At 45.8% G+C, this 22,552-nt stretch overlaps 1 protein-coding gene across 4 annotated transcripts in view; it reads right to left on the reverse strand.

Moving 5' to 3' along the window:
* The window catches only part of LOC146829902 (butyrophilin subfamily 1 member A1-like), an 837,898-nt gene that overhangs the window by 606,590 nt on the left and 208,756 nt on the right, over nucleotides 1-22,552 (reverse strand). For all 4 annotated transcript variants that reach the window (XM_085608543.1, XM_085608542.1, XM_085608546.1 and 1 more), the window contains one exon: nucleotides 8,267-8,545. In XM_085608543.1, coding sequence (XP_085464669.1) covers nucleotides 8,267-8,545 — 279 coding nt within the window. The remainder of the gene's footprint in view (nucleotides 1-8,266; nucleotides 8,546-22,552) is intronic.

The following is a 22,552-nucleotide window of genomic DNA, read 5'->3' on the forward strand; positions in this document are numbered from 1 at the left end:
GGATCTGCAGGGAGGTTCCCATTCAGGAGCCATCAAGTACATGTCCTTCAGGTACAGATGTGTAAAGGGGTCATGTTTGTGCATCATGCATCCAAGCAGATTATCCATTTTGTTACACGCTACAGAATCCAACTCTTTAACTGCCTCAAGTTGATGACTCTCTTCATATATGAAGATCCTCTTTTTCTTACCAACGCAGATTGTTCATAAATTCACCCGAGTATTAAAGGGTTTGAGTAAGTGTCCCATTCTTCTCCAGTTTTCCACCTTGGTATCCACTTATGAGAATCTTCCTATAAGAAGCTGATGGCAAAGAGAGCTTTAAACTGCCTTTGTAAGGCAGACTGACTGCAAAATACGAGCATTTTGTTCCAATTTGCTATAAACATCAGAACCCTATGGTCTAGTTGCTGGGTTACCTGAGCCTATAATCGCACTTGCAAATGGTTGTGTAGATGCTCCTATCCATGATCTCGGCCTGTTGGCTCAGGTACTAGGTATCAGAGTCATCCTATCTTCATCCACGGGGCGACTGTGCTATCTACATATCCATAACATCACTAATCTAGTGCCCACATCGAGAAGGCTGCTTTTTATTATAAATAATAGACATCTAGATAGATTGTTAGAGGAGGCACTTCTGCTAACACCGAAGGTCCCTGCATACTGAGAAATCACCACGCACCGGTCTGACATTCCGTGAGGGGTGTCCAACTCAAGACCAAGATGGTGTACCTCCCTCTCTCCCATCTGGTAATGAAGTTGGGTCGTCCCTAGGGCGGATTCTTGGCTCTGCACCCATACACACTCTAGGTACACTCAGAGTAGTGTCCACATCGTAGGAGTGCGATAGATTACCATATTTCATATTTGCCTGCATATATTCATTAATTCAGCATCATGGTAGAAATGTATCTACGGTTCACTCTTTTGGTGCTTGTAGTCTCCTTTATTTGCTTCTGTCTACTCATCAATGCAGCACACGTATTTTTTGCAAGAATAACGTTGGTTCAATAAATATTATTGAAAACGTCATACTGTGTATTCTCTGTATATTCCTCTGAGACTAAGAGGGCCAATAGGATGTAGGGCGGTGGGACCACCGCCGCACTGGCGGTGCGGTGAAATGCCTTTTTCCGCCCGCTAGCAGCGGACATCACGCCCGCCATATTAGTATGGTCAAACATAGGCCAATTCCCGACCGCCGCGGTGTGACGCGCACCGCCATCAAAGTGTGGCCGCCACCGCGGCGGTGGGAGCCAATGGAGACCCTTCGCAGTGCGGAATGATGTCCACAAATTAGGATGACTCAAGCAAGCAGATGCACCGCAGCGGAGACACCGCCCTACCAGAGACGGCGGAAACTCGACAGCGGAGCACGAAACCAGAGTCCCGGTCCACACCACCCGGAAACGACCGCAATGGAACCAGCTCTACACGTCTTTCTGGTGCTATATCACCAGGAACTCATGGACCGACGCGGACGCCGCCGCAGGTACGCAATAACACAACACACAACACATAACCCACGGCCTGACACAGGGTCCAAATCCACATCAGACATCCTAGGGGGATAGGGACACATCCCCAAGGGCACCCACACATCACCCACCTGCCACAAATGCACCCCGCTGCATCCTGGACACACAGCTACTGCCACCATGCAGCAATGTCCCGGTCACGTCACCACAGCGGCGAACACAAGCAAATACATGCGCAATGCAGAAGGCAGGGCCAGTGCCAGGCATGGGCAGGGCAGAAAAGACCACAGGGCCACACCCACACACTAGCACACCCTATGAAGGCACATGCCATGTGCCCCCCCCTGTGCACCCCATGCACAACAACAAGCCAGGGCAATGCATACCCTGCACCACACAACAAACAATCATGGAGACACACAATGCAGGAGTGGCTGCACAGGAACACACAACACACAGCACAGTAGCACAGGGCCAGGGAAACACACTACACCACACTCAGGGAAAAAGCAATGAGGACAAGCAACAAATGAACACACACAAGGAATCAACATCCAAATGGACACACAGCCTGCACAGTCACACATACATATCACAGACTGACACACACACACATACACACCTCACATGCCAACAGCAATGGAGCACAACAAACAGGGAAACCAAAGTGGGCTGCACACAAATGGAAGGCCATGGAGACAAACAACAAGCATGTATACATCACATCAACACAAGGAACAGAGCACAACACCCTAACACCATCAAAGCACACATGGCTGGTACAGTCAGTGAAATCAAACCACAGACAGCTCAGTGCAACCACACAGGGAGACAGCAAGGCAAACCATGTATAGGCACAAGGATGAAAGGATGAAAGGATGAAAGGATGAAAGGAAGGACCTGAAGTCAAACTGGGAACAGCCACACATACATACAACTACTTCACAGGAGTACACAAGCAGCACTACACACAGGGACCATCTACACACCTCAGAACTGACAAACACCAGTAAAAATCTACACACATATCCCCTCACACCAGCAGCACGCAACACCAGTGCCAAACACACTGAAGGCTGGCAATACTTGACAGGCAATACACCCACAAACAACCACACACCCTGGGTTCATCCACAAACATCACACACACACAGGGATGCCACCACAAATGTGGAAACAAATACAACAGACAAACACATAACCCAACTAAAACACACACAGAGCCACAACAACAACAACAGACATGCCCTGTGCAGCTAAACTGGGGAAAGGCAATGGGAACACAGACACAACAGGAGTGCACAACCTCATTACTCAGGAACAATGCACAGACATCCACAACACACACAAGAAGTGCACCATCACAGAACAACACAGCCACAGCAAACAAACAGATGCACAGGCAGAACAATCACATAGCAAACATAGCACGACATCAGGGGATGCACAACAGGCAATCACAAGGCAACATACACACAGCACAGCAAGCACAACAAGCTGTGTGTGCACACCAAGCATACCAGACACACACAGACATCAGTGTCAGAACAGCAACCCACACAACACCATACAGCACAGCATAAAGACAACAGCACACCCAGGAAGTGAAGCAATAACACAAACAACACACATACATCCAACACAACACCCAATAGAGGCACAAGTCTGGGACACAAAGGTGGAAACAACTTGACCACAGGACTGGGCAGCACACACAGTTGAACTGCATAGCAGCAACCATGACTGACAAACAGCACCAGAACATCACACATGACCCATTGGGGAAATGCACTGAGTGACACATTGACCCTGGACAAAGAACTGCACCACAAAGCACAGTGGCACAAATGAAGTCATTGGGAGACACACACACATACAAACCAAGGGGACAGTTCACACCAAAGAGAAGTGTACTGCATGTCAGTAGGGGACAGTTTTGGCAGAGGTAAAGTTTCCTATATCAAACAGGATAATATGGATGACAGAGTGAATGGATGTAATGGTGGGATGTTGTAGTCTATTACGGATGTTGGAGATGCGGGAGACAGCCCCATTGTTTCAAACCACCATAGTGCTGGGTACCTTTTTTAGGTTTGGAGATAGAGCTTATGGCAGATGCTGGTTCTCCCTGGATTATAATTACCAAATATGTTTTCCTTGATCGTTTCAAAGGCATTCTGGGTCTCAATGATTTTAAGGAATCGGACATTGTTGCAAAGGCTTTTGATGGTTCAAGGATTGACATGGAGGGGTATGAGGAAGTTGATATAGAATTCAAGGGATGCATTGCTCATATTAAATTGCATGTTGCAGTGAAGGGTTATAAATACATGCGGCGATCTTGTACTACATGAAGAAACACTGGCCCCCCGAGAGAGGAGCCCCAGATGCACAAATTAGTCAAATCACTGTAATACATGGGGCAGGGACGTCACCTCATCAAATGATTATATGTGGGAGTACGGACACATGCTGCGGTGCCTCTCGATGGCCTACAAGTTAAATGGGTGGAGCGTGCAGGGCGGGAGATAACAGACAGGAGCATGGGCAGACATATTGGAACACCCTGAAAAAGTGACCAGGAACGCAAAGTTTAAATTTATACAATGCATGATACTACATACGGCATACCTTACACCAGGCCGCCTTCAGCGGATGGAACCAAATACGCAACATCACTGCCCTAGATGCCAGTTGATGGAAGCAGATTTAGCTCACATGTTACGGGCATGTCTGCGCCTGATAGGGTTCTGGGGAGAGGTCATCCACCACATAAAAACAGCCACACACCTCTGTATTGAGGACTCATTGTTGTGGTGCCTGTTAGGTCTCCGGAAACGTCCAGCCTCCTTTATAGTCCAGCTCTGTTTCCTCGACCTTGCAGTCATCCTGGTAAAAAGGTCCATAACTATGAGATGGAAGCTGGCAAAACCTCCTGCAGCCTACACCTGGCAAAGCGAAATGTTGCGCTGGGGTGGGGCTGAAAGTGCAGCCATACTCCGGGAGGAGGCCCAGGGAAGAATCAGATATCTATGGAGTGGGATGTAATGCTGGAAGCCTTCAAAGGCATAGCCTCTGATCACACATCTAGCACCCTGAACACACAGTAGATCATCGTAGTGAAATGGCACACAAGAGCACAGTGCACAGATGACTGGGCTAGGGGACACTATCACAATAGCCTGTAGTTTCATGCAAATGTCACAGGACGGAAACAATAATTCGATATGGAAAAGATTATTAGAACGTAAGTGGATGGCGGGCGGGGGTTAGTTAGTTTACATTAGTTAGAAGTTTGCCTATATTTTAAATATCTGTACCACTTGGGTAACCCTATGTAAATGTATACCGACCACCATTTGTTCAGATTAAATGAATGTTTCCTGTACACAGGAAATTGTACATCATCAAACATGATGAGAAATAATGTAAACACTGTTCAATTATAACCCTCTGTATTGGATGTAACTGGAAAACCAATAAAGAGTGTTTAAAAAAAAATATGTTGCAGTCAAGGGTGTGAATGTGCTGGGTTGGAGGGATCAATGGAGTTTGGGGATTGTTCTCAACCCTAGGAGTTGTGATCCTGTGTTACTGGTGTCAGAAGGAGAAGATAAAGGCTGTGCTATTAATGAAGACAAAAGAAGTGCTGCCAGTGCAAGTTTGTTTCCCAAAGTATTTTCTGGGAGACTAGGGAGACTCAATATTTTCAGCCACATGATAAAAGTGAAAAATGGAGCTTTACCTGTCAAGCAGAAGCTTAGAGGAGTGCCTGTGTGTGTGAGGGAATGTCTTAAACCATTATTACAAAGTCTTATTGATGATGACATAATAAAAGAAGTGGAGTCCACGTTTTGGCGTGGAAGGCTGATAAAACTTTGAGGCTCTGTGTGAACTTGAGGGCATTGAATGTCAATTTGGTGGTGGACTGCCACCCCTTACCAAACATAAATGAAGTTGTTTGCATGCTGGAAGGAGCCAAAGTGTTTTCCACATTAGATTTGCGATCCGCTTATCACCAAATTGCCTTGACTGATGACTCTAAACATTTCACTGCTTTTATTACACCACAGGGGTTGTTTCAATATAAGAGAATGCCTTTCGGTTTGGCCTCTGCGGCATCCGTTTTTCAGAGGGCAATGTATCATATATTGTTAAATGCTTCCAGGATGATATTCTGGTGTTTTCTCCAAACCATGAAGAGCATTTGGGACATGTGATGAAAGTTTATAAACGCTTAGAGTTAAATGGTCTAACTCTTAAAGAGAACAAGTGCAAGATGTTTTGCAAATCTGTTGAATATCTAGATCATACCCTCTCTGGAGATGGTGTAGTTCCTAACAAATCCTTAGTAGAAGCCATTGTGAAAGACCCAGCTCCAGATAACAAGGAAAAAATGTAATACTTTGCTGGGATATGCAAATATTATAGCAGGTTCTTCGAGAACTTACCACACACAAATCTGAGTTTTGTTGGAAGCAGAAACAACAAGATGTGTCCAAACAAATCAAAGATGAGATAGTAAAAGCCCCCACACTGAAACTGTTTTGTATGAACAAGTTATGTCTAGTAACGGTTGATGCTAGTCTATGTGGGTTGGGTGGTGTGTTATCTCAGAAGTGTGATAAAGAAGAGTGGAGTGTTGCCTTTGCCTCCCGCACTCTCAGTGATAAGGAAAGAAGATACTCTGTCATTGAGAGAGAACTTTGGGTTGCGTGTGGGGTATTGAGCATTTTAGCCATGTCCTATGGGGAAGCAGGTTTGTTCTTAGGACAGACCACAAACCTCTTGTGTCGATTCTGTCGCCTGGTGGTGGATGGTACGCTACAGCCAGAATAAGTAGACTCATGTCTAGATTACAGGAATACAATTTCAGTGTGGAGTATGTCTGGGAAAGTACAATGTTACAGCTGACTGTCGATCCCACCTACCGTGTCCATGTGAAGAGAAGATAGAAATGAGTTAGGATGTTGAGATGATCACGTCTGTTAGAGATTATGTGTCAAATAATTTTCTGTCATTTCTGAAGAAGAGTGGAGAAAGTGTGGCTGCAGATAGCAAATGGAATTTACTAAAAGATTTTATCCTTATAGGATGGCCCAAAAGTAAAGAGGTTCCTGATGAAGTGAATCCTTTTCTGCAAGTATACAGTGAGTTGGAAGTGGAGGGTGAATTAATTTTCAAAGATGGAAAATGTGTACCTCCTGGGTCCATGCAAGGTGAAATTCTTAGACTTGCACATGAGGGACATCCAAGTATGTCTTCTATAAAAAGAATGGTGAGATCTAGTTTCTGGTGGCCCAGTATGAACAAGATGGCCGACAGGACTGTGAGAGAATGTACTGTGTGTGTTAACAGTGATAAGATGTTAAAGCCTTTTCCCGCTCCATTGAAACCTGTGCCATGGCTGAAATGTCCGTGGCAAAAAGTAGCGTTTAATATCTCTGGCCCATTTTATTGTTTACCGCAAGAAGCTTGCTTTGCTATGGTGATTATTGATTACCACTCTAAGTGGCCAGAGGTTAACTTTGTTGCTCATGCCACTTCACAAACTATTATTGAGTTTTTCAGGGAGATCTTTGCTCGAGAAGGGAGTCCTGAAGTCCTAATGGCAGATAACAGTTTGCAATCAACGTCATGTGAAATGGAAGAATTATTGCAAATGTGTGGCATTAAACATTGTACCGCAGCTCTTTATGAACCGCTAGGCAATGGCCAGGTTGAAAGGTTCAACCGAGTCCTTAAGGATGGTGCAGAATTGGCCAGGAAATCAGGTAAAGAGTGGAAAGTTGCTCTGAGGGAGAGGCTCTGGATGTATCACATCACCCCTCATTCTATCACTGGACTCAGCCCTTTCCAGCTGTTGGAGGGAGAGGGAGCCTGCATCCAAACTCTGTCCCTGGTGGATAAAGAAAAAAATGATTGATGTTATGAGTGTTGATATGCAAAATATTTCTCTTAAAGTCTAAAAGAAACAGGAGAAAATGAAAGACATTTATGATGCCAAATGTAAAGTGAGAGTATCCACTTTTGTGGTGGGAGATTGGGTGAGAATACACACACCTGGTTTCAGCACAAAAGGAACTTCTAAGGATGGTCCTGCCATTAGAGTTGTGAAGGTTCATTTGAATTGTGTTGTGACCCAGGATGGTAGGGTGTGGAATGTCAGACGGGTTAAGTTTCGCACTGAACTCAAAGAAGGAAACTGTAAACACTTAGTTGAAGAAAAGGATCGGAGCATTTTTAAAACAAATTTTGTAAATGAAACTGATGGGAAGGATTCTCATGGAAATATTCTGAATTCGGCCGACAGACCTGTTGGTTTGGAGTCCGTTGCTTCCAGGTTTAAAGCAAGTGGGAGAAGTGAAAACCCCCAGTAAGAATGAAAGACTATATTTAATGCATTTTGTGTTAAGGGGAAGGATGTGTTATAGTCTATGACTTATTTTCTAGGTTTCCTGTTTCTTTAATGTATTTAGCTTAGAATTATTTCTATTCAAAGTGCTTTTTGTTTCCTGTTGCCATGGTGTGGAAATTCCACATTCCAAGGTTAGACCTCTGGGGAGTTTGTCCAGAGTGATTGCATGTGCTATGCTGGAATAAAATAAACTTCTTTTTTATATACAACGTTTTCCTGGAGTGGATTCTGGAGAGAATACTACACATTGCTACTCAAATAAATGTTTCTGGTTGAAATGTTATGGTTGCTACTGCTCCGGCATAGATATAATAAATACATATAACTGTTCTGTGCTTTCACGATACGTAGTCTGTAAGATTCTCACCTCTTATATGAAGTGTTGACTCCTTCCACTGGCTCAGCAGGGGGTTTCTAATGCAGCAGGACAGGGTGCTGGGATGACCATTAAACACATAAGTTGCCTGAACGTGAAACTGGAGGCTGCCATCCACAGCCTTCACTTCAGTGGATGAGGATATGTTATTCCCATTGTCATCTTTCCACTTTGCTTCTGGCTCAGGAAACCACCCTGAAGATTCACAAACGATTATGATTCCTCCATTTTGTAAGTCTTCCAGATAGATGTGCGGCTTGGACCCCAGAGCTGGAAATGAATCAGCAGGCACGTGGAGGGTTAGCGCTGAACTTTGCAATATTGTAGTGAGCGACAAAAGATGCGGCGTGAGTGCTTACAGGGGTACTCCCGGCATTGTTGTTGTTCATTGGCAAATATGCATTCTGGGTAATAACACTATGTCGTAGCACTGGAATTCCTGCTGTGCATTAGCAGCTAATGTACAGTCCCCCTCTTGAGAGTGTATTCTCATGTTTCACAAGTTTAACTAACCCCCTCTTTTTTATCAAGTCCTTTTCTAAAACTTGTCACACGTTTTAGTCCCAAGCCCAAGAATTGCAATTGGCCCTTTTGTTGTGTTCGCTGAACTCCTTATTTCATTCGAGGTGTGATGTGACTTGGGCTCATTCCTGATTTTTTTTCCACAATATTTTCCATTTTTCATGCACGAAACCACTATCGAGCCAAAAGTCTTTCAATAACAGCAAAAACAAGCAGTTTACATATCTTCAGTTAGATAAAAACAAATTCCAAGATTTTGAGAAATTAATCTTCTAGTGGGTCAAAAGTTAATATGTGAAAAAAGATAATATCTACAACCGCTGCATAGCTCCAGTGATTATTTTCAAACATTTACTATAGATGATAATTTTTACAGCCGTTTGAGATCAATAAATCTGCTTCTGTTAGGGAATGTTGGTAATTATTACTAAAAATCAAAAGCATGCCAAATGCATTTTGGATTTAGAGGCAGTTTTTTTTAACAAGTATATGAAACAAGCATTTGCAATGCAATAGGTCTCACATTTACGAGAGTTTGAGCTATTGGCATTGTAAATGGCAATGCCAATAGCTTAAACTCTTGCAAAATGCGAGACCTATTGCATTGCAAATGCAATTTTTGCTGAAGCGCCCCATGCCGTGCTTTCACGTTAATGCCAGCCACGCCCATTTCTTTAGATGAGCCAATTTTACTACTGGAAAAATCCTTATACTCCATGAAAACATCAGACATGTTATATTTCACATGTGTTTTCTACTGGAGATAGGATCAGCTTGTAAGATGCACTGCTATCAGCATGAGCAAAGCAGGGACATGCTGTTCTTTTTTAAAAGTCAATATAAAATTGCCGAAATGGCCTCCAGAGAAGCTTTGTGGCCTGTGTTCCTCGCGGAAGTCATGCAAGGGTATGGGGGATGCAGGGGGCTCTAGGGATAGGAAGAACAGTATGGCAGTTGAAATTGATGTGCAAGTGGGTATACTCACCTGTTGTATTATTGACTAAAAACCAATACATTGAACCTAAAAAAGACATCTGTTATAGTGATACCAGAGCTGAAGTGCCTGTGATGTTAAAAATGGGATATGGGTGTACTGAGGTGAAGAGCATGTGCAGTGGCGGCGAATAAGAGACTGAAAAGATCGGAGTCGGGAGCGCACAGAGATGGGGAGAAGCTAGAAGCCTGACTGAAGCCTTTATACAGCGAGCCCCTGGAAAAAACGTCTAATTTAAGGCTTATCCCACAAAACGGATTAGTGTCTGTGATGATATCACAGCATGTTGATGCATTGATGACTTAAAGGTATGTTTGCAAGAGAATTAACTGCTGGCTGCTGATGGAGATGGAAGGCTATAGGAACCCTCACCAGTAATTGAGATCATGTTTCATGGATGTGGTGCTGGGGTAGGAGTTTCACATTAGAAATCTACCCAGGAATGATCAGATAGTGAGAATGGTCCTTGGACCCACAGTGTGACCCCAATTCATAATGAAAAGGATTACAGCTGAGGTATGTATGGCCGTGGTCTTCTAACTTTTTATTGCCGCACAATCCACTGTTTTGCAATATCTATTACAAAGCAAATATTCTCTTCAATGGTGTTTTATTAGTTAAAAACAAATGTAACTGAAAGCCGGAAACACTAATAATTTCTTCACAGGACCAAGTCAATTGTTAGGATGTTTATCTAGTGAACCTCACGGAGTTTGGTAGAATTTCTTCAGTGAGCTATGAAAAAGTAAGTGTCAGCAGAATTCTAAACATATTTGCATGCATATGATGACCAGACATGCTAGTTTTCAAGACAAATTTCAAAATGTTTCCTTTTTGGCCAACTTGCAGTGTGTCACAACCTTGTTACCACTTAAGCCCAAGCTGTGTGTCATTATGGGAAAGTGGCACTCAGGTGAAGACATTTCTATGTGTTGATTGCGTGGACTAGATAACATGCTATCTCGGTTCGTCCGGCATTACAAGGCTTTCATATAATTTACTTAGAAAAACATTTTTTATCAGACTCTATCCCACCTTTGTATGATGCATTGGAGTTTGTGCCTTGTTTATTTCATAACTGGGCACATTCTACTCATCTCTTTTCAACTTTGGCAGTGAAGTTATGCCACTGTAAAAGTTTCTTTTCTTGTATTTAGTGATTCAAATCTGATTTTTGTATTGGTATTTTGTAGGCTCCTGGCTTTTTATATGATGGAAGTTTCAATGTTTTAAGTTTATTTATTTTTATTTTTGTACCAGTTGCTATGAAATAAATCTTTGAACTTTTGACTTTGGTTCTGACACATAATCTGGGGATCGGACTCTGACAAAATAAATAGCTCTGAGAAAAGGCTCTCAGTTCTTTCACTAATTACGTCTGCATTTTGCATCATGTGCCTGTGAATTGACGTATAAAGCAGACGCCTCACGGCACACAGCAAGCTGTTTAAGCTGAGAATCTGGTGCCCCCTCAATGTTCCGTTGCGCCCTCCTACAGCAGATGCGGCGTGGCCCACAGTTTGAAGACCACTGATATAAGATATAATCCCTATGACTGTTACTGAGAAACCAGCAGGTAGGGTTGCATGGCTGGGTTGATTGGGGGTATGATCAAATATGGCAACAGACTTTATAGAGATACGTGGGTTGCATATTTTATTCAAACGTATACCTGCGCCCAAATTTAGAAGGAAACAATGCATGATGGTAGACTCTTCGACATGCCTGATGTGGAGTGCATCCTGACAGCACTGCATGTTGGACAGTACAAATTGCAAGGTTATGTTTTGCTCTCGAGGAAGATGGCACCTGGGTGAGCGTCTCTCAAGCACTCCTCAGGTCAGATCCAAGGCACCCAAATGCTGCGAGCGGACACGCCGCACCGTGGTGAAATTTGCTGCAGATAAAACTTACCCCGAATTGGAGATCAGTGGAAGCATTTAAATGATCCCCTCCGTGTTTGTTAAGGCGGTCAGCACAGTGATGAGAAGCGCGAGGCAGCTCAGGGCAACTGCGTTGACCGCTGGGGTTTCTGCAACGTCTCTCTGCCTGCAGCCCTCGGTCACGCATCAATTACTCCATCCGGTACTCCCGGTCCTACTGGCAGACCTGCGGCGCGAGGACGCGCCGAATAAAAGACATACCAGCATACTTGTCCTCATTCTGCCAGAGTGTACTAACTGCACACAAAAGGAAGCCTCTGTAAAAAGTTTGAACATTTTTCGGGAAAATACTTTAAAGCTCAATGTAATAGCTTATGTGATGTTGCCATAGCACCATGAATGTTCTATGGGCTCCAGGGTGATGGAATGTTTGTGCTTGAAGCACAAGCTCATTCCCTGGAAGCTGTTGTTGAGATGAGCAGCATTAAACCCGACTTCTACTACATCCTGCTGGTGTTTGTGGTCACTTCAATTGGCGACAAGTTTTGGGATCTACTGCTCATTCTCAGTACCCACGTGTGTACATTTGGAACTGCGCTATTTTCCATTTTTTTTTTTTTTTATTCACCTCTGAATTTCTACAAGAAATTTTTCCTATTTTCAAAGGAGAAATAATTTTGTTTTAATCCATCCGTGTGGATCTAGACTGTCATCCTACAGATGGGACACTCAGTCTCGGTTCTGATCGTGCTTGCAGTTTTGCTGGACAAGTAAAGACTATTGTGGCTAACGTTTGGAAATACAGCGACGTGCCAATCCTGTGCCAATCTTATGACCGCATCATCTCATCACTGCAGTGCTGACAAGCGCATCGGCTAAGCGTTATCTTGATTTATCGCTAGTAGTGTCGTCGAGCGCACGGACCAGGTGCATGGTGATCGATGTTCCTGCGTGAGTGGCATGGTTGACGTCTAACAGTGCATCTTGGTGATTTATTTATTCATGGTGAACAAAATTTGAGCCTTCGGCTACATTTGTGAGTAACGTCAATTTCACCTGTTATATTTTGAATGTGCTCGCGTACTAACCGCCGTTGCTCAGCCGCGCACGCCATTCACTTCCAAGGTTCCATGGTGTTTGTTCTCTGCTGTTTGTTCTTTCATGCAGAGCGTGCAAAGCAAGAGCGTGCCTTGAGCCACACGGCACACTCTTAAGTGCGCGCTGACGTCCACGTTCGAATCTACGAAGCAGTTCACCAAAGACTCCGTTTTTTTTCTTCACGTCAAATTGCCACGGAAACAATCGGACGCTTCATTTCAAAAGGAAAGTGTCATATGACAGTCTACTACGTCAAGGTGCCTTTTACTCTACGTTGTGCAAGTTTCACTACAGTCAACAGACCGTTTTATTACCATTACTTTTATGTGTTTTGGGTTCAAAGAGTAATACTCTAGCACCATCTTGTGGATGCTTTTTGTTTGCAGTGTGTTAGATTTCATAACAATTTGATCAAATACAAACAACGATTTTTAGTATTTAAAAAAAAAAGGGAAATACATAGTATGTACAGTAACAAAATTATATAGTGATATATTTATGTTACTCTAATAGTCAGGGAGAACAAGGGAATTCACGTCCTTTTGCAGTGAAGATTCTGTGGTACCTTTTGTTAATTGGTTGATTGATGTTTATAATTTAATTGTCATTATGCAAAATGTACAAGCCCCTTCTCCTTTTCTACAGCTTCCAGGGGATCCACCAGTAGAGTGGAAAGTATGGTATAGAGCCTTTACCAAGTATTTAGGAGCCATTGGAGGTCTCAGGTTTAGCGCCGAACGTAAAAGATTTATGCTTGAACATAATTTGGGTTTTGAAGGTCAGGCCGTTCTTGAGCACTTACCTTTGCCAGAGCTAGCAGAGGGGGACGAGCCACTCAATGAGTTTGACCAAGCTATTCACATGCTAGAAAAACAATTTGATGTGGAAAAAAGTTTAGTAGTAGCTAGACATAAGTTTTTCACGAGGGAACAGCAAACCTCGGAGAGCATTGTATCATATGTCGCATCTCTACGCATTTTAGCATCTGACTGTGAATTTGAGATGTTTACATCACAACTCATAAGAGATCAAATTGTGGTACGTTGTAGAGACAAAAAAGTGCAACAGAAGTTACTAACTTTAAAAAACCCAACTCTTGAAGAGACAATTTCTATTGTCAAAAGCATTGAATTATCGCAGTCATCGTCCAATGAGCTGAGATCTGATAAAACAACGGTGGGGGCTGTAAATGATAGTAAAAACAGTGCAGACAAAAATGGCTTGCCTGAGAAAAATACTGGTGAGAAAAATGGAAATGAAGTTAAAGTAAAGTCGCAAAGCGCAAGACAAGATAAGAAACAATTCTATCTACAGAAGAAGAATGTGTGTTCAAAGTGTGGTTATTCTGCACATTTCCCTAACTCACGAGTTTGCCCTGCTCGTAATGCTATGTGCAGGAATTGTGGTAAACAAGGTCACTTTGCAAAAGTATGTAACTCTAGAAGAAATGTCAACGTTGTGTGGGAAGAGAGTGACATCCTAGAAAATAACACGGAGGTTGTGAGCTCTATGAGAGACCTCATGTTAGTTGTGAAGGATGATTGTGAGGATTGTGCAGATCCTATTGTGGACATAGTTGTGGATGGCAAAATCCTAAAATTGCTGGTCGATTCTGGTGCTCGCATGACAATGATCACGGAAGAGTTGTTTGAATCGGTTTGGGGCGACAGACATTTGGAACCTCCTGATAGAAGTACTGTATCTTATGAGGGTAGGAGGATTCAACTTAAAGGTTTCTTTGAAGGCACATTGATGTTCAAAGAAAAAATCATCAAGGGAAAAGTTTATGTAGCTATCAAGGGACTAGACATCCTGGGGTGGTACCACCAAGCTTTGTTTAAAATGACTCTTAGGCCAGGCACTAAGGAACCAGTTTCTATTGTTAATGAGTCAAGAAGTGAGAAAGATGTTTCCGGGTGGGGAAGCAATTTTCCAAAAGTATTTTCAGAGTCACTGGGATTAATCAAAGGCTTTAAACATCTCATTAAGGTAAAAGAGGGAGCCATTCCTTGTAAACATAAGCTATGCAATGTACCTTTGAGTGTTCGGGATGACCTGGCAAAGGAGTTGGAAAAAATGTGTGAAACTGGGGTGATCGAACCAGTTGAATCATCTCTTTGGTTAAGTCCATTGGTCGTCGCACGGAAAAAAAATGGAAATCTTAGAGTCTGCATTGACTTACGCAGTCTCAATAAAAATATCTGGGTGGATTCTCACCCGTTACCCCGTATTGATGACATAGTGTCAAAGTTTCAAGGGTTCAAATGGTTCTCAAAGATAGATTTGTCATCAGCATACCATCAGGTGGAGTTAGATGCATCATCTAAACACTTAACTGCGTTTGTTTCACCATCTGGCACTTTCCAGTTTAGACGGATGCCTTTCGGGTTAGCTTCCGCTGCTTCTGTTTTCCAGCGTGTCATGGAAAAAGTTTTGCTGGGTGTGCAGGATACCGTAGTGTTTCAGGATGACATTCTAGTGGCTGGGGTTAGCAAATCTTCTCATGATAAGAACTTATCTGAGGTGTTGAACAGATTACAGGATAAAGGTATCGTGGGGAACTTAAGTAAATGCGTATTTGGGGTACAGTCAATAGAGTACCTGGGTCATTGCATTTCAGGTGAAGGCATTCTTCCTAGAGTGGGCCTGATTGAAGCTATTGTCAATGTTCCGTCTCCCAAATCCAAGGAACAAGTATCATCTTTCCTTGGTATGTGTGAGTTTTATGCCAAATTCATTTCCAACTTTGCAGCAAAGACCGCCCATCTTCGGGAACGTTTGAAAAGGGGAACTGTGTTCATTTGGGATCAAGAATGTCAAGATGATTTTGAAAAAATCAAAAATGAATTGAACCATTGCAATATTTTAACTCCTTATGATCCTTCTCTGGAATCCATTGTGTCGGTGGATGCTAGTTTGGATGGTTTAGGTGGCATGTTGACTCAGATGAGAAGTGGGTCAGAACATACGGTTGGATTTATTTCCAGATCACTGCGTCCTAGTGAGAAAAACTATTCTGTGATCGAGAGGGAGCTTCTTGCTTGTTGTTGGGCAGTTGAGAGGTTCAAAGGTTTTCTTTGGGGGAGATCGTTCAAGCTTATGACTGATCATAAACCTCTCATTCCCATTCTTAATGGTGTGCTTGTAAAGGATCATACGCCCAGGATAGCTAGGCTAAGTTCAAAGCTTCTTCAGTATAATTTCACTGTTGAACACATTCCTGGGGGGAAAAACATTAGACCAGATTTTTTGTCTAGATTGCCGTTGCCGGTTAGACAAGAAGAATGTGTTGCAGAGGAAGATGAAGAATGTTTGATCGCAAGTATTGATGTTTGTAAAGAGGGGTGTTTCAAGGAGGATGAATGGTTTGATGCATTGAAAGCTGACTCTGTTCTCAAAGAAGTTAGAAAGTGTATCATTCAGGGGTGGCCAAAGGAGAAACATTTGGACTCTGAGTTGCAACCTTTTGCTAAAGTGGCCGATGAATTATCATTAGAGGAAGATGAAATGATTTTGCGTGGTGACAAGTTTGTGCCTCCAGCGTGTTTGAGAGATCGCATAATCAAGGCAGGACATGAAGGTCATCTGGGGCAGACATGCACTAAGCGCAGGGTTCGTTCAATTTATTGGTGGCCCTCAATGGATCGGCATATAGAAAGTATGGTTGAAAATTGCTACACGTGTTGCTCTAGTGACAAAGTAATCAAGACTGTGTCTCCTCCCAAAGTAAGGGTTGAGTTACCTTCAGGGGCGTGGATGAAATTGGCCTTAGATTTCATTGGCCCGTTCAATGTGTTATCCAGTAAATACAGGTTTGCATTGGTGGTTGCGGATTATTATAGCAAATGGTGGGAGGTGTGTTTTATGACTGAGCCTAATTCTACCAAAGTTATCAAATTTTTGGAAAGCCTGTTTCCAAGGGAAGGTTTTCCCAAAGAGTTGGTGTCGGACAATGGGGTGCAATTTGTTTCCAAGGAAATGTCTGGTTTCTTAAGTCAATCTGGCATTGTCCACAAACGTGTGGCTCTCTATCACCCACAGGGCAATGGTTTCATTGAGCGCATGAATGAATATGCTACTTACCAGTATGCATCTGTTCTTGGCATGTAGGGCTGCTGACATTCATATCTGTGCATAGATCGCCGCCTAGTGTTGGGTCCGGATGTTTGCACGTTGTTGTCCTGGAAGAGTCTTCGAAGTATCCTTGGATAGGTGACTCCTCCCCTGGACTACAGTGCGCATGGGCATCCCCTCCATCCTCAGATTGTTTTTCGCCATTGTGGCAGTGATGGAGTAGATACAGAAAGTGATGACCATGCTTGCAGTAATTCTGAGAGCTGCAGCTGCGACAGGCGCCGGGGAGGAGGGAGGGCGATATGAATGTCAGCAGCCCTACATGCCAAGAACAGATGCATACTGGTAAGTAGCATATTCAGTTCGAGGCATGTGGGCTGCTGAATTCATATCTGTGCATAGAATACATAGCAGTGCCCTCTATTGGCGGCGGCTACCCGTGCCAGCTGCAGCGGTCTGAAAAAGTGTTTTGAGAACAGCCTGTCCTACAGCTGCCTGCTGTTTTGACTGCACATCTACGCAATAGTGTTTTGTAAATGTGTGTGTAGTGGACCATGTGGCTGCTCTGCATATATCATGCAGGGGAATATTTCCTAGGAAGGCCATGGAAGCCCCCAACTTGCGGGTTGAGTGGGCTCGTGGTGGAATAGTTAATGTGCGTTTTGCCTTTTGATAACAGATTTGAATACACTTAACTATCCATCTGGCTATCCCTGCTTTGGAGATGGCGTTACCTTTGTGTTGTGGGGCAAAGGCAACGAACAGTTGTTTTGTCTTCCTGAAGGGTTTAGTCCTGTCGATGTAGTACATGAGGGCCCTCCGTACATCTAGTGTATGTAGTGCCCTTTCTGCAACAGTTTGTGGGTTTTGGAAGAAAACGGGCAGTTCAATAGTTTGATTCATGTGGAACTGCGATATTACTTTGGGCATGAATTTGGGGTTGGTACGTAGCACGACCCTGTTGGCGTGAACCTGTATAAATGGCTCTTGAACGGTTAGTGCCTGGAGTTCACTAACTCTTCGTAGGGAAGTGATCGCTACAAGGAAGGCCACTTTCCAAGTAAGGAATTGAATCTCGCATGAGTGTAGAGGTTCAAAAGGTGGACCCATCAGGCGTGTGAGGACCAAGTTGAGGTTCCACATTGGAGCCGGTGGGTGACTAGGTGGAATGACTCGTTTGAGCCCTTCCAAGAATGCTTTGATGGCAGGTACTCTGAATAGAGAGAGGTGCTGCCTGGTTTGCAGATAGGCTGAGATCGCGGTCAAATGGACACGTATAGAGGTGTACGCCAGATTGCATCGGTATAGGTGTAAGAGGTAACAGATGATGTTTTGGATGGATGCGTCCAGCGGGTTAACGTCATTATTACCGCAATAAATGACGAACCGTTTCCATTTGGCTGCATAGCAAGCTCTGGTAGTGGGTCTCCTGGCCTCCTTGATGATGTCCATACAGTCAGGTGGCAGGTTGAGATAGCCAAACTCTAGGACTTCAGGAGCCAGATCGCCAGGTTCAGCTGTTGCGGATCTGGGTGCTGAATCTCTCCATGGTTCTGCGTCAAATGCGCGGGTTTGATCCGCAGCCTTTGATGCGGCACCACGGAAAGTTCGAGGAAGGTGGTGTACCACGGCTGGCGTGCCCACGTGGGAGCAACTAGGACGAGTGTCAGGGAGTGTTGTCGGAGTTTGCGAGCCACCAGCGGTATCAACGGTGCTGGGGGAAAAGCGTACGCAAATCTGCCGGACCAGTTCATCCATATCGCATTGCCCTGCGACTGCGGATGTGGGAATCTGGCGGCGAAGCTTTGGCATTTTGCGTTTTCGCTTGTCGCGAATAGGTCTATCTCTGGGTGACCCCACTGCTGGAAGTACGGTTTGAGTACCGATGGGTGTAACTCCCACTCGTGCATCTGGTGGCTGTGTCTGCTGAGCAGATCCGCCATCTGGTTGTCCTTGCCAGGGAGGTGTTCTGCCATGAGGAACATGTTCCTCTGAATGGCCCACTTCCACATGCTCTGAGCCAGATGAGACAACTGTGGAGAGTGTGTTCCTCCCTGCTTCTGTATGTAGTACATTGCGGTCATGTTGTCCGTCCGGATCAACACGACCTTGTTGCACAGGTGTACTTTGAAAGCCTTCATGGCCAGGAAGATTGCCATCAGTTCCAGAAGGTTGATGTGCATCTTCTTCTGTTGTGTCGTCCATAGTCCCTGCACTGTGTAGTGGAGTACATGAGCTCCCCAACCCTGGAGAGACGCGTCCGCTGTCAGTACTATCTGTGGGACAGGCTCTTGGAACGGTCGGCCCTTGCAAAGGTTTTGTGGATTCCACCAATGCAGAGAGTTGTACGCCCGACCGCTCACCAACAGTAGGTCTTTCAACTGTCCTTGAGCCCGATTCCACTGACGTGCTAGGCACTCCTGAAGTGGGCGCATATGTAACCTCGCGTGCGGGACTATGAAGATGCAGGAGGCCATCATGCCTATCAACTGCATAAACACTCGCGCTGGAAGTGAGTGATTGGGTTTGAACTTGGAGATCAGCAGTTGTATGCTGTTGATCCTCACTAAATTTGGCTGAGCTGTGGCCGCCAGAGTGTCTATAGTCGCACCTAGGTACTGTTGTACGTGTGCGGGCTGGAGATGGGACTTTGGGTAATTTAGTGAGAATCCCAGACTGAAGAAGGTGAATGGTACGGGACACGTGGCTTGCACATTGCTGGGCTGACCTCGCTTGAACGAGCCAGTCGTCTAGGTAGGGGTAGACGTGTATGTGCTGTCTCCGTAAATGTGCTGCCACCGTAGCTAGACACTTCGTGAAAACCCTGGGCGCTGTTGTCACGCCGAAGGGAAGGACTTTGAACTGATAGGGCTGCCCCTGAACAGTGAACCTGAGGTACCTTTTGTGTGAGGGGTGGATGGGTATGTGAAAATACGCATCCTTGAGGTCCAGTGATGCTAGGAAGTCTCCCTGCTTGAGAAGCGGAAGAACTTGCTGTAGAGTGAGCATGTGAAAGTGCTCTGAAAGAATGTACTGGTTCAGGGGTCTCAGGTCTAATATAGGCCTGAGCGACCCGTCCTTTTTTGGGATTAAGAAGTAGAGGGAGTAAACCCCCGTGCCCTGCTCGTGGATGGGTACGACCTCGATAGCGCCTTTTAGAAGCATACTTTCTACCTCTTGCTGTAAGAGCGTTAAGTGCTCTGAGGACATAGGACGGTTTCTTGGTGGTATTGTGGGTGGAGTGGAGGTCAACTCCAGACAGTAACCGTATTTTATAATATCTTTGACCCACCTGTCCGTGGTGATGGAGTTCCACATGGACAGGAACCGTTGTAGCCTTCCCCCGACAGGTGTTATGTGGTCGGGAGGAAGGGAGAGGGCGTCACTGCTTGTTCTTGGGGGAGGACCTGGTGTTGCCGTAGCCACGTCCTCTGCCCTTGGTACTGGAGCCACGATAGCCACCTCGGGTGTTCTTATCGTAGGTGGTCTGCGTATTGCCCTTGTTATATGTTTGTTGTGACCCCTGTCCTCTGCCTGCTCCCTTGTTTCCGGGGCGACGAAAGGAGCCGCTCCGAAAGGACTGAGTTTGTAGGGCGCCCATGGACTTTGCAGTGTCCGTGTCCTTTTTTATCCTCGAGGGTGGTGTCAACCTCAGGCCCGAACAAATAGTCGGGGTTGACGGGCTGGTTAAGTATATTGTTTTGTACCTCAGGCTTGAATCCTGAGATACGTAGCCAGGCGTGACGTCGTAGGATGACGCTAGTGTTGATGGCTCTGGCAGCCGTGTCTGCAGCGTCTAGTGCACATTTGATGGCAGCATTTGTGAGTAGCTGTCCCTCTCTGATAAGGATTTCTGCACCTTCTTTGTAGGGGTCAGGGAGGTGTTGAAGAAGTTGTTCCAGCGTGTCATAGTGCGCTCTATCGTAGCGAGCGAGGAGCGCTTGAGTGTTAGCTATGCGCCATATGTTTGCAGCTTGTGCGGCAACTCGCTTGCCGGAGGTCTCTAGCACCTTGGACTCTTTGTCCGGGGGAGGAGCGTCACCCGTTGTCTGCGAGTGTGCCCTCTTGCGGGCATTCGCCACAACGATGGAGTCGAGTGGTAATTGGCCTCTGATGTAAGTAGGATCCCCAGGTGCTGATCTGTATTTTTTGTCGATCCTGGGGTTTATCACTCGTGCCCTGGTGGGTTCCTTGAAAATGTCAGTGGCTGGCTTGAGGACCCCCTTCAACATTGGCAGAGTTTTTACATGTCTTTCTGAGGATGCAAAGGTGTCCATTAGAAAGTCATCTTCGATGATATCAGAGTGAAGCTGCACATCGTGGTTGTTTGCCGCACGTTCAATCAGAGCGTTGAACGCTGCAGTATCCTCTGTGGGTGATGTTTTTGCCCCATATAGCTGTGGGTCCTGTGCATCCAGAGGTGCACTGGGGTCTGCAGGGTCGCCCCAAGTTTGGTCAGGGTCCTGCTGGTCATCAGGGTCCGTGTCCACATGGTAGGGGACTTGTTCATCCATGTAGTCCCCCAATGCATCCGTGTCGGAGCGTGTGGGGGAGGCCTGGTGTGGATCCTGGTAGGGTGAATGGAAAGGTTCATACAGGAGAGGTTCTGAGTCCACCGGCAGCTTCCTCTTTAGCGGGATCCTGAAAGGGTCCAATGGCGGTTCCGAAGTTATCCTTCGGTCGTGGAGAATCATCCTGCCAGTGTTGGCGTCGATGACGTGTGACGGAGGCGTCTCAACAGGTGTAACCGTAGTCTTGGTGACCCGTGTCCTGAGTTGAAACACCTTCGGGATTGTGGATGGAGGCAAGCCGAAGGTAATGTTGGTCGGCACCGACGAAACCGCTGGAGCCCCGATCGAACCGGAACCCGACGGGTCCTGGAGGGCAGCCGTGGTTTTGCAGCCTGGCTGTGCACCAGGTCGTACTCGGGGCGCCTTAGAGGACGTGGCCCCGGTCTGGGTCGCGGCTGTAGATATCTTCGGCGCCAGTGGTGCATCGAGTCGAGGTGCGGAGACCACCGTCGACGTCTTCGACACGTGAGGTTTTGGTGTCGTCGAGGGAGTGATGCGAGGCGTAGCAGGCGGTACGGCCCTCGGCGTCGGCGGCGTCGAAGCCGGTAACCGAGCAGGTTTGTCGGCGCCGATGACCTTCTTCCGTTTGTCGACTCCCACGTCGCCCCTTTCGAGTTCGGCACCGAAGTCTCTCTTGGTGCGGTCGGTGCCGACACGGTGCGCTGGCGTCGAAGGTGTGGAAGGCTTCGATCCGACTTGCGCCACTTTCAGTTTCGGTTTCGTAGGAGCTTGAGCAGCTTTCGGTTTCGGTTTCGTGGAAGGGAAACCAGCTGATTTAAGCGGTAATGGCTGCCGCTGAACGTCCGAGGCCGGGCCCGAGGGCGGGGCCGAAGGACTGTGTGATAGGTCTCGGGTAAGGCCCGAAGGCGATCCCTCGACCGGAGCCATAGTCTGTGGCACTGGTGAGTTTTCGGTTTGAACAGGTAGGCCTTGTTCATCATCGGCGCTACTCTCTTCGGCCCCTAAGGCCTCCTCGTCGTCTCCTACCTCGGTGTCGTCTTCACCTCTGTGGAAGAGTGACTCGTCGGCCTCGTCCGATCCGGGGTCGTGGTCGGAAACGGGACCGGAGGGTAAGACTTCTACTTCTTCGACGTCGTCGGCTTCGTCGAAGATGTCAGCTGGGGCCGGTGCCGCG

This window comes from Triturus cristatus, chromosome 5_2 (assembly GCF_964204655.1).
Source record: "Triturus cristatus chromosome 5_2, aTriCri1.1, whole genome shotgun sequence".
Lineage (NCBI taxonomy): Eukaryota > Metazoa > Chordata > Amphibia > Caudata > Salamandridae > Triturus > Triturus cristatus.